General features: G+C 38.2%; 1 protein-coding gene and 1 pseudogene across 2 annotated transcripts; one reads left to right on the top strand and one right to left on the bottom strand.

Moving 5' to 3' along the window:
• Positions 1-1479: 1479 nt before the first annotated feature.
• Positions 1480-10114, top strand: LOC148854670 (putative phospholipid-transporting ATPase 9). The gene is made up of 11 exons (XM_088983132.1): positions 1480-2856; positions 4028-5379; positions 6319-6429; positions 6567-6843; positions 7005-7093; positions 7183-7291; positions 7782-7988; positions 8079-8204; positions 8299-8397; positions 8806-8997; positions 9095-10114. The coding sequence occupies exons 1-11, from the start codon at positions 2464-2466 to the stop codon at positions 9728-9730; spliced, it is 3591 nt and encodes a 1196-aa protein (XP_088839258.1). The 5' UTR covers positions 1480-2463; the 3' UTR covers positions 9731-10114.
• Positions 10115-10641: 527 nt separating this feature from the next.
• Positions 10642-11703, bottom strand: LOC148854669 (putative calcium-binding protein CML15 pseudogene; annotated as a pseudogene). The gene has a single exon (XR_016112444.1). The product of XR_016112444.1 is annotated as a putative calcium-binding protein CML15 pseudogene (transcript).
• Positions 11704-11997: the final 294 nt, after the last annotated feature.

Raw genomic sequence — 11997 nt, 5'->3', positions numbered from 1 at the left:
TCCCTTAAGGCATCAGAATTCCGCAATCAGTGCTGATACAAAGAAAAATTAAAATATTGATGCCTTACACATTAGTTCATCCTTTGAATGTATCTATACTCTGGATTTATGCGTAGACTCTCTCTCTCTCTCTCTCCAAGACCGACCACATTTATGATTGGCGACTTATAATGTAATAAGCTGGAGAGAGGTTGTTTTAATGTTTTTTAATGACGAAGTTTCTGGGTTCCCAGCATCTATCTCCAGTTGCCGCTAACATAATCACATTCCTGGTGGTGGGAGATTCGTAAGTCTTCCCTTAAACTGCAGCACCCAATGAGGTCAAGCCACGTTGCCGCGTTTCGGACTTTTAAACCAATACGTACGCCCTCAACATTGAAAAAGAAACAAAGGAACATTCCTGTTATTTTTCCTCTCACTGAACCAGATGATAGCCTAGAATATAATACCTTCTCAGGCAGATAAAAAGTCTTTTGCATCAGAACGAGAAGTCCTAAGCCTCAACTCTTGTATTCCTCTGCAGGAGCAGAAAATTGCTTGTCCCTACTGTTTTTTATTTTTACTTTTTGTTTTTTTGGGTTGATCTCCTTGTACCAGACTACCAGTACATGTACATAACATCTGATTCAATCCCACTAGTCGTCCTATCACCTATGGCTATGGGAAGGCTAGATATTGGGCTCATTGACATTGTTGACCACTGGAAAACCCATATGACAAATATGGATTTTGTGTAACTAATTATTTTTGGAGGAAAATTTTATAATTATTGAAAAAAAGAGTAGATAGAATTTAGCAACATTGTAGGTCAAGAATGAGAGAAGATAATTTTATAATTAATGGCTGCTGTATTTTTCTTTCTTTTTTTTTTTTTGCTAATAATACTCTGGCCCATCTTATTTTCTCTATGCTTATTTCAATTTCTTCCCACTGAGAAGATGAAGAAAAGAAAAGTAGTGCTTGATAAAATATTATCAAGTAGTGCTTTTAATCATTTACGTTAGGGAATTTAAATATATCAAAAATTAATTTTTTAAGTTGTCAGATATTAAAAGTAATAAAATATGGTTCCCTACGGGAGTGAGTAGAGAATCATTTGTTAGTTTGGAATGAAATATAAAAGATAAAAGAAGAAAAAAACGAAATTAGAAAAAAAAAAAAAAAGGTGAGAAGGGAGAACGTCAACTCATTACTCATGTGAGTGCATCCTGTTTGACTCCGTCTACACGTTGCGACTTCCCCGCCATGAGGAGGTATCTTTTGATCATTCAAAAACACAAATTTTCTTTATATTAATGTGATATGATGATCACCCACGGAACCTGAGTTTAAAGCGTGGTTGTTGAATAGAATTTAGACAATTATAGCGACTACTTCTTAGTAATTCTCGCTTAAAAGATATCCTTTTTTTTTCTATTTTTCTAACATCGTTTAAGCATTGAATTTAATTATATATAAATATGTATATGCATGTAAAATAAATTTAATACAACAAATTCGTCTGTTTTTCTCTGCAGACTGCAGCTTCGTAGACAGAACACCAAAAATCCGCCCGGAATGAAAGCCCATTATTAGCTTCTGAGTTTAACCCTCGAAGCCCCCATAGGCGTGAAGTCGTGAACGATTATTGCAGCAGACATTTCATTGACCTTCTAGAACAGGGATTCTTTATTTGTTTTATATATTTATGGTTTTGGGGGGTGGTTTTTCGAGAGACGAAAGTTGAAATTAAAAGCTTGCACGTTGAGATCGGTTTCCATATGCGCGTTGCTTCCGTCGCTATTGTCTGCTAGTCAATGGAGAGATACAAGTCTACGTTCGAAACTTTCACGCCATGAGGGAGAAGAAACAACAATGGGATTGGCCCTGTTTATAGCTATTTTACAGGCTTGTGGGAATGAGATGCTTAACATTCTGATTTTTGACAAGCGCATTTGTAGGTTAGAGGGGTGTATGATTCTGGGTTCCTTTTTTCTGAGGCGGAGATTTCAATTGAGCTACCAATTAGCAGATTAATAAGTGGTGTTGCAGGTCGGAAATATTGCCTTTGTTTTGTGACTTTTGTCTATATCAGTAACATTTTATTTCAATTTCTATTTTTTAGTTTGTAAATTTGCGGAATTGGTTGGACCTTTCTGCATCCGTGAAGAATTGGTTTTATTTCTTCCTGCATCCGTGAAGAAGTGCTGCTTTTTTATTTAAATTTTATCTTCTGGGGTCCTGAGCTTTAGGGTAGAAACCTGTTCTGGGGTTCTGGACTCAGTAGTTGGTTGGTGTTCTGTTAAAAAAAAAAAGTTGGAATTTTTTGGGTTTCGGTTCTGTGAATTGGTGGGAGGTGGTCCTTCTTGAAGAAGGTGCATTTCGTTGGGAGTTTTTTTGCTCTTGAAGGTCGCAAAGTTCTGGTCTTTCTGGTGAATTAAACTGTGCTGTGGGAATTGAGGGTAGAGCTGGTGGTGGAATAGGATGCCTAATGGTAGAAGAAGGAAGCTACATATCAGCAAGATCTATGCTTTCACCTGTGGGAAAGCATCTTTCAAGGACGACCACTCTCAGATTGGTGGCCCGGGCTTCTCGAGGGTGGTCTTCTGCAATGAACCAGATAGCCCTGACTCTGCTATCCGAAATTATGGAGGCAATTATGTTAGAACAACAAAGTATACGCTCGCCACCTTCTTCCCCAAGTCCTTGTTTGAACAGTTCAGGAGAGTCGCTAACATGTATTTCCTATTCACCGGCTGCTTGTCCTTCACTCCGCTTGCTCCTTACTCTGCAGTCAGTGCTATCCTCCCTCTTCTCGTTGTGATTGGGGCTAGCATGGTCAAAGAGGCGATCGAGGATTGGAGGAGAAAAAAGCAGGTATTTGTTTTTATGTGCTTTCTATGCCTATTGTTGGATAATCCTTCTCTGAACGCACTTGAGTTGTTACGGAGAAACTTGTTTCCTTTTTCAAACTCATAAACCTGCCTGATGTAAATTAGACGCTTCTCAGTAAGGCTTTTAAGTCATTTGAAGTTCGAAACTCAAAATTGGATTTCAATCACCTTTGTTTTTTTCTTGATAATACCTGGGAAGTTATGAATTGAAAATCTGGCACAATTAATCATGAGAAAATGTCCTCCAGTATTTTTGCTTCTGAAAGACTATGCCAGAAGGATACTGCTCCAGTTAATTTTATGTTTGAAACATGATACCCGGAGAAATTTTCTTGTCCTGTATATAAGAAGGTGCTTTTATTAGAACATTAACTATTTATTTAATAAAGTTTCCTGTTGGAAAGTTTTCTTCCTATTTTTGCATTTTTTTGTTGGATCTAAAACAAAGTTAATCTGTCTATCCAGCTGTGAGAGAGGAACTTAATTGTTATAAGAAGCGGTGGCTTATTATTTAGACCTAATGTCATGTTCTGCAATATGAAATTAAATTGTAAAGTACTGTTGCTGTCATTGATATTGTCATCGTTGCATTCTTGGTTTTATTCTTGTTATTGTTGTATTATTATTTTTACTTCTTTTTACCACTTTCGCATTTGTTTTGAAAAAAAATATATATATATATATACTAAGACTAAATTTCATTTTTTATAAATGATTGATTGTCAAACCTTCTAAAAAATTTTTTAATCCATGTTAAGATTATTAGCTCAAAAATCAACTCACAGTAATAACTAGATTAGAAAGGTAAAGCAGAAACTACAGACTAACAGATATACTTTTCCTCTATCTCATCCACTTATTAATTTAGTTTTTAGATTTACTATTTTAGGGTCTAGACAACAACTGTTGGCCACTCCTCACATACCTTTTTGAAGAGTTGGTTATGGCTGATTTATACATTATTAGTATCTAAACAACTTTCCGATTCTCCTTCTCATGTGTATATGTATATGTATATAATTATATTTAAGCAGATAATTGTCCAATTTCATTTTCTGATCTAGGCTTCTACAATTTGTACTCATTCTGTGATTCTAGCAGGGTGTTGTTCCTGTGTCTTAAATGCATAATCTAATATCCAAATTCTTTCTCAGGATATTGAGGTGAACAATAGGAAGGTTAAGGTGCATCTTGGTGATGGCAATTTTGACTATACTGAATGGAGGCATCTGAGAGTTGGAGACATAGTGAAGGTAGAGAAGGATTCCTTTTTTCCAGCTGACCTACTCTTGCTTTCATCCAGTTATGAGGATGCTGTTTGCTATGTTGAGACCATGAACCTTGATGGGGAGACAAATTTGAAACTAAAACAAGCACTGGAGGTGACTTCAGGCTTAAATGAGGACTCCAGTTTCAGGGAATTCAAGGCTATTGTTAAATGTGAAGATCCAAATGCAAGCCTGTACACTTTTGTTGGAAGTATGGATTTTAATGAGCAACAGTATCCCCTTAATCCTCAGCAACTTCTACTCAGGGACTCAAAGCTTCGGAATACAGATTACATCTATGGGGCTGTTATTTTTGCAGGTCAGGACACTAAAGTTATTCAAAATTCCACTGATCCCCCATCAAAGAGAAGCAAAATCGAGAGGAAGATGGATAAGATAGTCTACTTCTTGTTTTGCATTTTGTTTTTATTGGCTTTCATTGGATCAATTGTATTCGGGATTTCAACTAGAGAGGACCTAGAGAATGGATGGATGAAAAGGTGGTATCTTAGACCAGATGATACAACCATCTACTTTGATCCTAAAAGTGCACCTATTGCAGCAATTCTGCATTTTTTGACTGCACTGATGTTATATAGCTACTTGATCCCAATTTCTTTGTATGTATCAATAGAAATTGTAAAAGTACTACAGAGCATCTTCATCAACCAAGATCTGCACATGTACTATGAGGAAGCTGACAAGCCTGCACGAGCTCGCACCTCTAATTTGAATGAGGAACTTGGCCAAGTTGACACTATACTTTCTGATAAAACTGGAACTCTAACCTGCAACTCCATGGAATTCATTAAGTGTTCAGTGGCTGGCACAGCTTATGGCCGTGGGGTCACTGAGGTTGAGAGGGCTATGGCTCGAAGGAAGGGGTCACCATTGGTTCATGATGTGGAAAACGGTGGAGATGACATTGAGGATCCTGCTCCAAAAAAGCCATCTATTAAAGGTTTCAATTTTAAGGATGAAAGAATGATGGATGGGAAATGGGTTAATGAGCCTCGACCGGATGTCATTCAGAAGTTCCTTCGTTTATTGGCAATCTGCCACACAGCCATACCTGAAGTGGATGATGTGACCAGGAAGATTTCCTATGAAGCTGAATCACCAGATGAGGCAGCATTTGTCATTGCAGCAAGAGAACTTGGATTTGAATTTTACAAGAGAACACAAACAAGCATATCTCTGCATGAGTTGGACCCTGTGTCTGGCAAACAGGTTGAAAGGTTAGTTTCTCCACTAGATGTGTTGTAGAGAAATCTTATAGTGCTCTACATGCATAGCATTGTCATTTTCTTTTAATAACCCTTTTCTATTCTGTAGTATATATCAGTGTTTCAAAAGGTGTGGGAGGCGTACGCCTGTATGCCTCACACACCTCATGCACACCTCATATAAAAAGACAAAAAGGAAAAAAAAGGAAAAGAAAGAGAACGGAAAGAAAAAGAAAGAGAAAAGAAAGAAAAGAAAAGGGAAGGGAAGGAAAGAGAATGGGAAAGAATGTGGGCTGGGGACTCCGACCCTGGACCCCCTTTCGCCCCCCACCCCCTTTTCAATGAAGCCCTTTTTTTTGTGCTAGTGGGGTCTTACTCTGCTCTGGCTCACTCGCCTCCACTTTGACAAACCCCTTTTTCATCTAGTGTTATGCATCTTCATTCTTCTTAATATAAAATATTTTTATTAAAAATAAAGAAAAATGAGATCTTCCTACCTCTTCTTCCTCCTCCTCATCCTCCTCTTCTTAAGGAGGCTTATGCCTGTTATGTTTTGAACTATGCCTCACGCCTCTAGGTAGTGGAACAACTTGCATCATTCCTCTGTGTTTTAAAACATTGGTATACATGTGGGACTCTCCATGTAATCCAATCTATAAGCTGTACTTGTGATCAATATTTCTGAAATTCACATGAACCGGTAGAGTACTAGAGTGACTATCTATAGATTTGTTTTAATTTATGTGGTTCCTGACATGTTGGTCATACCAGTGGGTCTGACAATGAAATGAACCTTCAAGTGTATTACACAATGACCATGGAGGTTAGAAATGGCTAGTATACAGGAAGAGAGGGGTGTCCTTTCTTTCAGTTTAACGTATTTTCTGCTTGAGATGACCAGACAATTTGCTAGCGATTGTATATTTAGTTGGTTCTCCTTTCTTTTTGCAGATCATATAAACTCTTGAATATATTAGAGTTTAATAGCTCAAGAAAGCGGATGTCTGTGATAGTACAAAATGAAGAGGGAAAAATACTACTACTTTGTAAAGGCGCTGACAGGTTTGTAAAAAGAAAAGACTTTAGTCTAGCATGAATTGAAAAAGTAACAAAGGCTCTTCGATTTCAATTTCCCCTTTCTCTAAAGAATCTAACCCTCCCCCCCCCCCCCCTTGTGTATTTTTTTTTTCCACAAGCAGTGTTATGTTTGAAAGGCTTGCAAAGAATGGGATGGAATTTGAAGAGCGGACTAGGGATCACATGAATGACTATGCTGATGCAGGCTTGAGGACCTTGGTACTTGCTTATCGTGAACTAAGTGAGGATGAATACAAGGAATTCAATGAGGAATTCACTGAAGCCAAGAACTCAGTCAATGCATATCGGGATGAAAGGGTCGATGAAGTGGCAGATAAGATTGAGAGAGATTTAATTCTTCTCGGTGCTACAGCTGTAGAGGACAAACTCCAAAATGGGGTGGGTAGAAGATCTTTTAACTATTATTATTACTTATTTTTGTGGGGTGGGGGGATGGTAAGTCTTTAGGTGATTGAATTTTTTTTTTTTTTTTTTTTTTTTGGGGGGGGGAGGGAGATAATTGTGAGATTTCGGAGTGATTATTGTTTTTCATCTTTCAGGTTCCTGAGTGCATTGACAAACTTGCACAAGCTGGAATAAAGATATGGGTTTTAACTGGAGATAAGATGGAGACAGCCATCAATATTGGGTACAAGTTCTGGATATGGTTCTTTTTTTAATATTTATATTGTAAAGTATACTCTTCTGATGTACCTGACTATTAGTTAAATATTGCAGTTTTGCCTGTAGTTTGCTTAGACAAGGAATGAAGCAAATAATTATCAACTTGGAGACACCAGTAATTAAAGCATTGGAGAAAGAGGGGGACAAGATCGCCATTGCCAAGGTAGAAATTAGTTTTACTTCTTGTTCTCATATCAGTAGTGGAAATAAAAGTTCGAATAGCAGCTGTACATATTTTTAAATATGAAAGGGTTATTGGATAGTATATATTAGGTAATAATGGACCGCAAAGTTAGTATACACATTTGCTAGCTAAAGGTTGTCCACTAGGGTCATCTACCTATTGTATTGATATGTGGTGAGGGGACATCATCAGCGGGGTCTCCACATTATTTTTATTTCAAAGTTTCCTGTTTTAGTGGCTGGAAAAGATCTTTGCCAACTTTCTCTTCAAATTTAAGGGGTGTCTGACAATAATTTTACTGGTGTTGCCAGTATTGGTTTCTTTCATGAGTAGAATATGGACAAATGGGAAATACCAACAAGAGTTTTGATTCATTAATCATTATTTTATTGGCAAATCTATTAAGCTCAGTAAATGGAATTGTAAAACCTCTTAAGTGATTTTTTGTCATTTTGGGATCCTTTTTTAGGAATCAAAAGCAAGTGTTATCCATCAGATAAGTGAAGGGCAGGCACAGCTCACTGCATCAAATGGTAATGATGCATATGCTTTGATCATTGATGGAAAGTCACTTTCATATGCTCTGGAGGATGATGTCAAGAGCAAATTTCTACATTTGGCAATTGGCTGTGCATCTGTTATCTGCTGTCGTTCATCACCAAAACAGAAAGCACTTGTAAGTTTGCAAAGTTGTTTATTTCATCAAAAGATGTTTCTTAAGGAATTATTTTGACTAATGAGATATCTATTTCTTCAATAATTTCAGGTTACACGGTTGGTTAAAAATGGAACAGGTAAGACAACATTAGCAATTGGCGATGGGGCCAATGATGTGGGCATGCTTCAAGAAGCAGATATTGGAGTTGGTATTAGTGGTGTTGAAGGGATGCAGGTAAAATGTCCAATAAATACAAAACTTGTGGTTCTTGGAGAAAATTGAGTTATTTTTCTGTTTCACCTCATTTCTTCTTCTTTGATTATTTCAGGCAGTCATGTCAAGTGACATTGCAATTGCTCAGTTCCAATTCCTGGAACGTTTGCTACTTGTACATGGGCATTGGTGTTATAGAAGGATTTCATCAATGGTTAGTCTTTCATATCTTTATACTTCGGTTAGAAGCTATCGTCAATATGCATTTAGCTTGTCATTTCTAGATCTTGGGAGGGGGTTGTGGCTTGGTGCACTGGCTAAACCTGAGGCTGTCAAGTATGAGACAAACTTGTCTGAGAGCAGACATTTTGTGCAAGAAAATGCTGGGGGTCAATATCCAGTCTACCCCTCCCAAGATCCTGGATAGCCAGGACCAACATTGGGGTAATGGCCCTTTTGTTCCTAATCAACCCATTAGCTTTTAAGCTATGCTTTGTTTAACAACCTTGATGATTTCCATCACAATTTACTAATGCATGCTAATCAACGTCACCCTTAGCTCCAAAATAAATAATAAAAAAAAAAGGCAAAAGTTTGATGGTTTTCTTCTGCTTCTCTACAGATATGCTACTTCTTCTACAAGAATATCGCATTTGGTTTCACTCTTTTCTTTTTTGAGGCTTATGCATCATTCTCTGGGCAACCTGCATATAATGATTGGTATTTATCATTATATAATGTCTTTTTCACATCACTTCCCGTGATTGCTCTTGGCGTATTTGACCAGGATGTCTCAGCAAGGTTTTGTCTCAAGGTATTCCATCATATAAGATGGTCATTTTTTTTTTCCTTTTTTAATTCTACTCCTGTATGTGTATAATAACTTTAGCTTACTGCTTTCCATGTGACAGTTCCCTCTGCTATACCAAGAAGGTGTGCAAAATGTCCTATTCAGCTGGTTCCGAATATTGAGCTGGATGTTTAATGGGGTTTGCACTTCCATTATCGTTTTCTTCTTCTGCACAAGGGCTTTGGAGCATCAGGCATTCCGTAAGGGAGGTGAGGTTGTTGGACTGGAGATCCTGGGTACCACCATGTACACTTGTGTTGTCTGGGTTGTTAACTGCCAGATGGCACTTTCTGTCAGTTACTTCACCCTGATACAACATATCTTCATCTGGGGTGGAATCATGCTATGGTATCTCTTCCTCTTGGCCTATGGAGCCATGTCCCCAATTATATCTACCACTGCTTACAAGGTCTTCATTGAAGCTTGTGCACCAGCACCGTCTTACTGGCTCGTCACACTTTTTGTGCTAATCTCCAGCCTCATCCCTTACTTCACATACTCAGCCATCCAGATGCGATTCTTTCCAATGTATCATGAGATGATACAATGGATAAGACTGGAGGGTCAATCTGAAGATCCTGAGTTTTGCCATATGGTGCGGCAAAGATCCTTGCGGCCCACAACAGTAGGTTATACAGCAAGGGCAGAAGCAAAAAGAAACCGCTTAAAACAGAAGCATCATCATCAGATTCCATAAAAAAATTGTGATATTATTTGTGGGTTTTTGCTATTGGATGCTTGCTCAGGTGATTTGTAAGCCAAAATGCTGCCCATCAAGTACAACTTGTAAACAAACGGCTGCTTACATGCTTCTTGACTAGAAAGCATGCCTCGGCAATCATGATTAACTGTTCATACTATCTTCTCCAAGTTTTACAGTCAAAAGCAGAACCTGTTGTACTATTAGTTGAGTGGGTAGAACCCCAAAAGCTGTAAATTTTGATTCTTGTCCATTTAAGGAATCATTTTTTTTTCTTTTTTTTTCAATTTTTACTCATCAATATTGTATAATTGTCAAGATGTAAGTAATACTCACTCCAATTTTGAATAGTTTTCTTTTACAACTGTTTATATTCCTATAGGAGCGGGGTACACTTCTCTGTTTCTGTATTCTCTTCATCAATGTAAGTTCAATTTTTATCTGTTTAACTTCCTTGTATATCATCTATCATGGTATTTCTTGATGCGATCTATGGGGACATTCAACTCCATCAGTTCGCTTCATCAGAAGAAAGGACCGAGAAATTGCTTTTTCACAGCCTTAAAGGAATTTTATTCGGAGTCAGTGTCCAGGAGTTATTTCTTCAGGGATAAGGGGCTGTAAGAAATAAGAAATTTGACAGCTGACTGTACAATTTCTCTGTGTCATCTTGATTGGCTTTGTTGAGCTAAAAAATGAGTACAGATGTTAGAAACCTGATTAAAAATGCTGTCTTGAAGAAGTAATGAAGAATTTGAGCTGCGTACTCGTAAATGTCTCGTTACTAAAATGACCAAATTTGGATTTATATTGGATTTCATTTCCACAATTCTATTTATCTAAATTCTAACCCAATATTAAAGTAAACCGCAAAAGCAAGGATATAATTCTCTTTAGACATAACGACCTTCCAATAATCAAGAGTCATCTTCATTCACAGTTCCTAGGAGTCGAGCAGATTAATTAAAACAAAAGTTTGAGTTTGATAGATGATGACAGATGTTTCTTTCCTTGCCACATCACTTTTACTTTATAATACACACTCTTCTAATAATGAAATTGTACAGAAGAGAAGACCTAAGGACCAGGTCAATGCGGTTAAGTCAATCCGCCCAAGAATAGTCATGTGGATGGGAGAGATGAAGAGATGACAACGACGATGATGATGCTAACGGAATGGCAATCTCCGGCTATGGGATGGCGATTCCGAGGTAATCAGCGGCGGACTTGGCCATGACGGTTGCAAACTCATCAAAACTAATGACCCCATCTCCGTCACTGTCCGCCTGTCGCATCATTTCTGCGAGTTCTCGGTAGGTTAGGGGCTGACCCATCTTGGCCATGGCCCGTGCAAGCTCCGCCGTAGTTATGTATCCATTGCCGTCTTGATCAAAAGACTGGAACGCCTCCAGTAGATACTTCTGGTTCATCAAAATCCCCTCGTTCTGGAGGTCGGGCATTATGACTCTGACGAATTCATCGAATTCGATGGAGCCATTACCATTGGAGTCCATGTTGGAGAGCAATTCGTGCACCTGATCGCCTGTTGGCCTGAGGCCAAGGGAGCGCAAGAGTGCTGCGAGCTCCAGATGTGTAAGACTGCCGTCCGAGTCCTTGTCGAAACGAGAAAAGATGGTTTTGAGCTCCTTAAGCTGACCAGTTTCGAGCGTGTCCATGAGGAGAGGAAGATGAAGACGACGATATTAGGGATGAAGTGATGATTACGAAGGAGAAGAAGAAGAAGAGATGATGAGAGATGAGAATGAGATTGAGAGGGAAGAACAATTAGAGTGTTTGTTGGGCCTCTTGACCCCGGGATTGTTTGTTATGTAGATTTGTGTTGTGGGGTTGGCCCGTTGGCCGTTGCAAACTTGGGACAGGGACACAGGATGAGAGGTGAATGAATCATCAGAATGAATGACAGAAAAAGAAAGCACGTCGTGGGACGTGGGTGAATTTTAATGCTTCAGATGGACGATTGAGATTTACGTATGGGTGGTGTGGCAACATTTGAATTCACATTAATACTAAAAATCAATCCTCTCTAACTTTAGGCAATGTTTGGTTTGAAGGAAAAAAATAGGGAAAGAAAGTGAAAGGTAAGAAAACATTTACAAAGTTTGTATAGGTATTTTTACTTTTTCCCTTCCTTTCCCTACTTTTTCCTTTAAACCAAACACAGGCCTAGAGAACGACAAATTGACAATAGTGAATTAGTAGTAGACTAGTAGTAATAGTAAATGTCATTCTTTGGAGGACATTTG

This window comes from Nelumbo lutea, chromosome 4 (genome assembly GCF_056320005.1).
Source record: "Nelumbo lutea isolate HS-2025 chromosome 4, American lotus-T2T, whole genome shotgun sequence".
NCBI classification, from domain to species: Eukaryota; Viridiplantae; Streptophyta; class Magnoliopsida; order Proteales; family Nelumbonaceae; genus Nelumbo; species Nelumbo lutea.
Note: the sequence above shows the minus strand (reverse complement) of the source record. Positions and strands in the feature narration are given on the sequence as shown.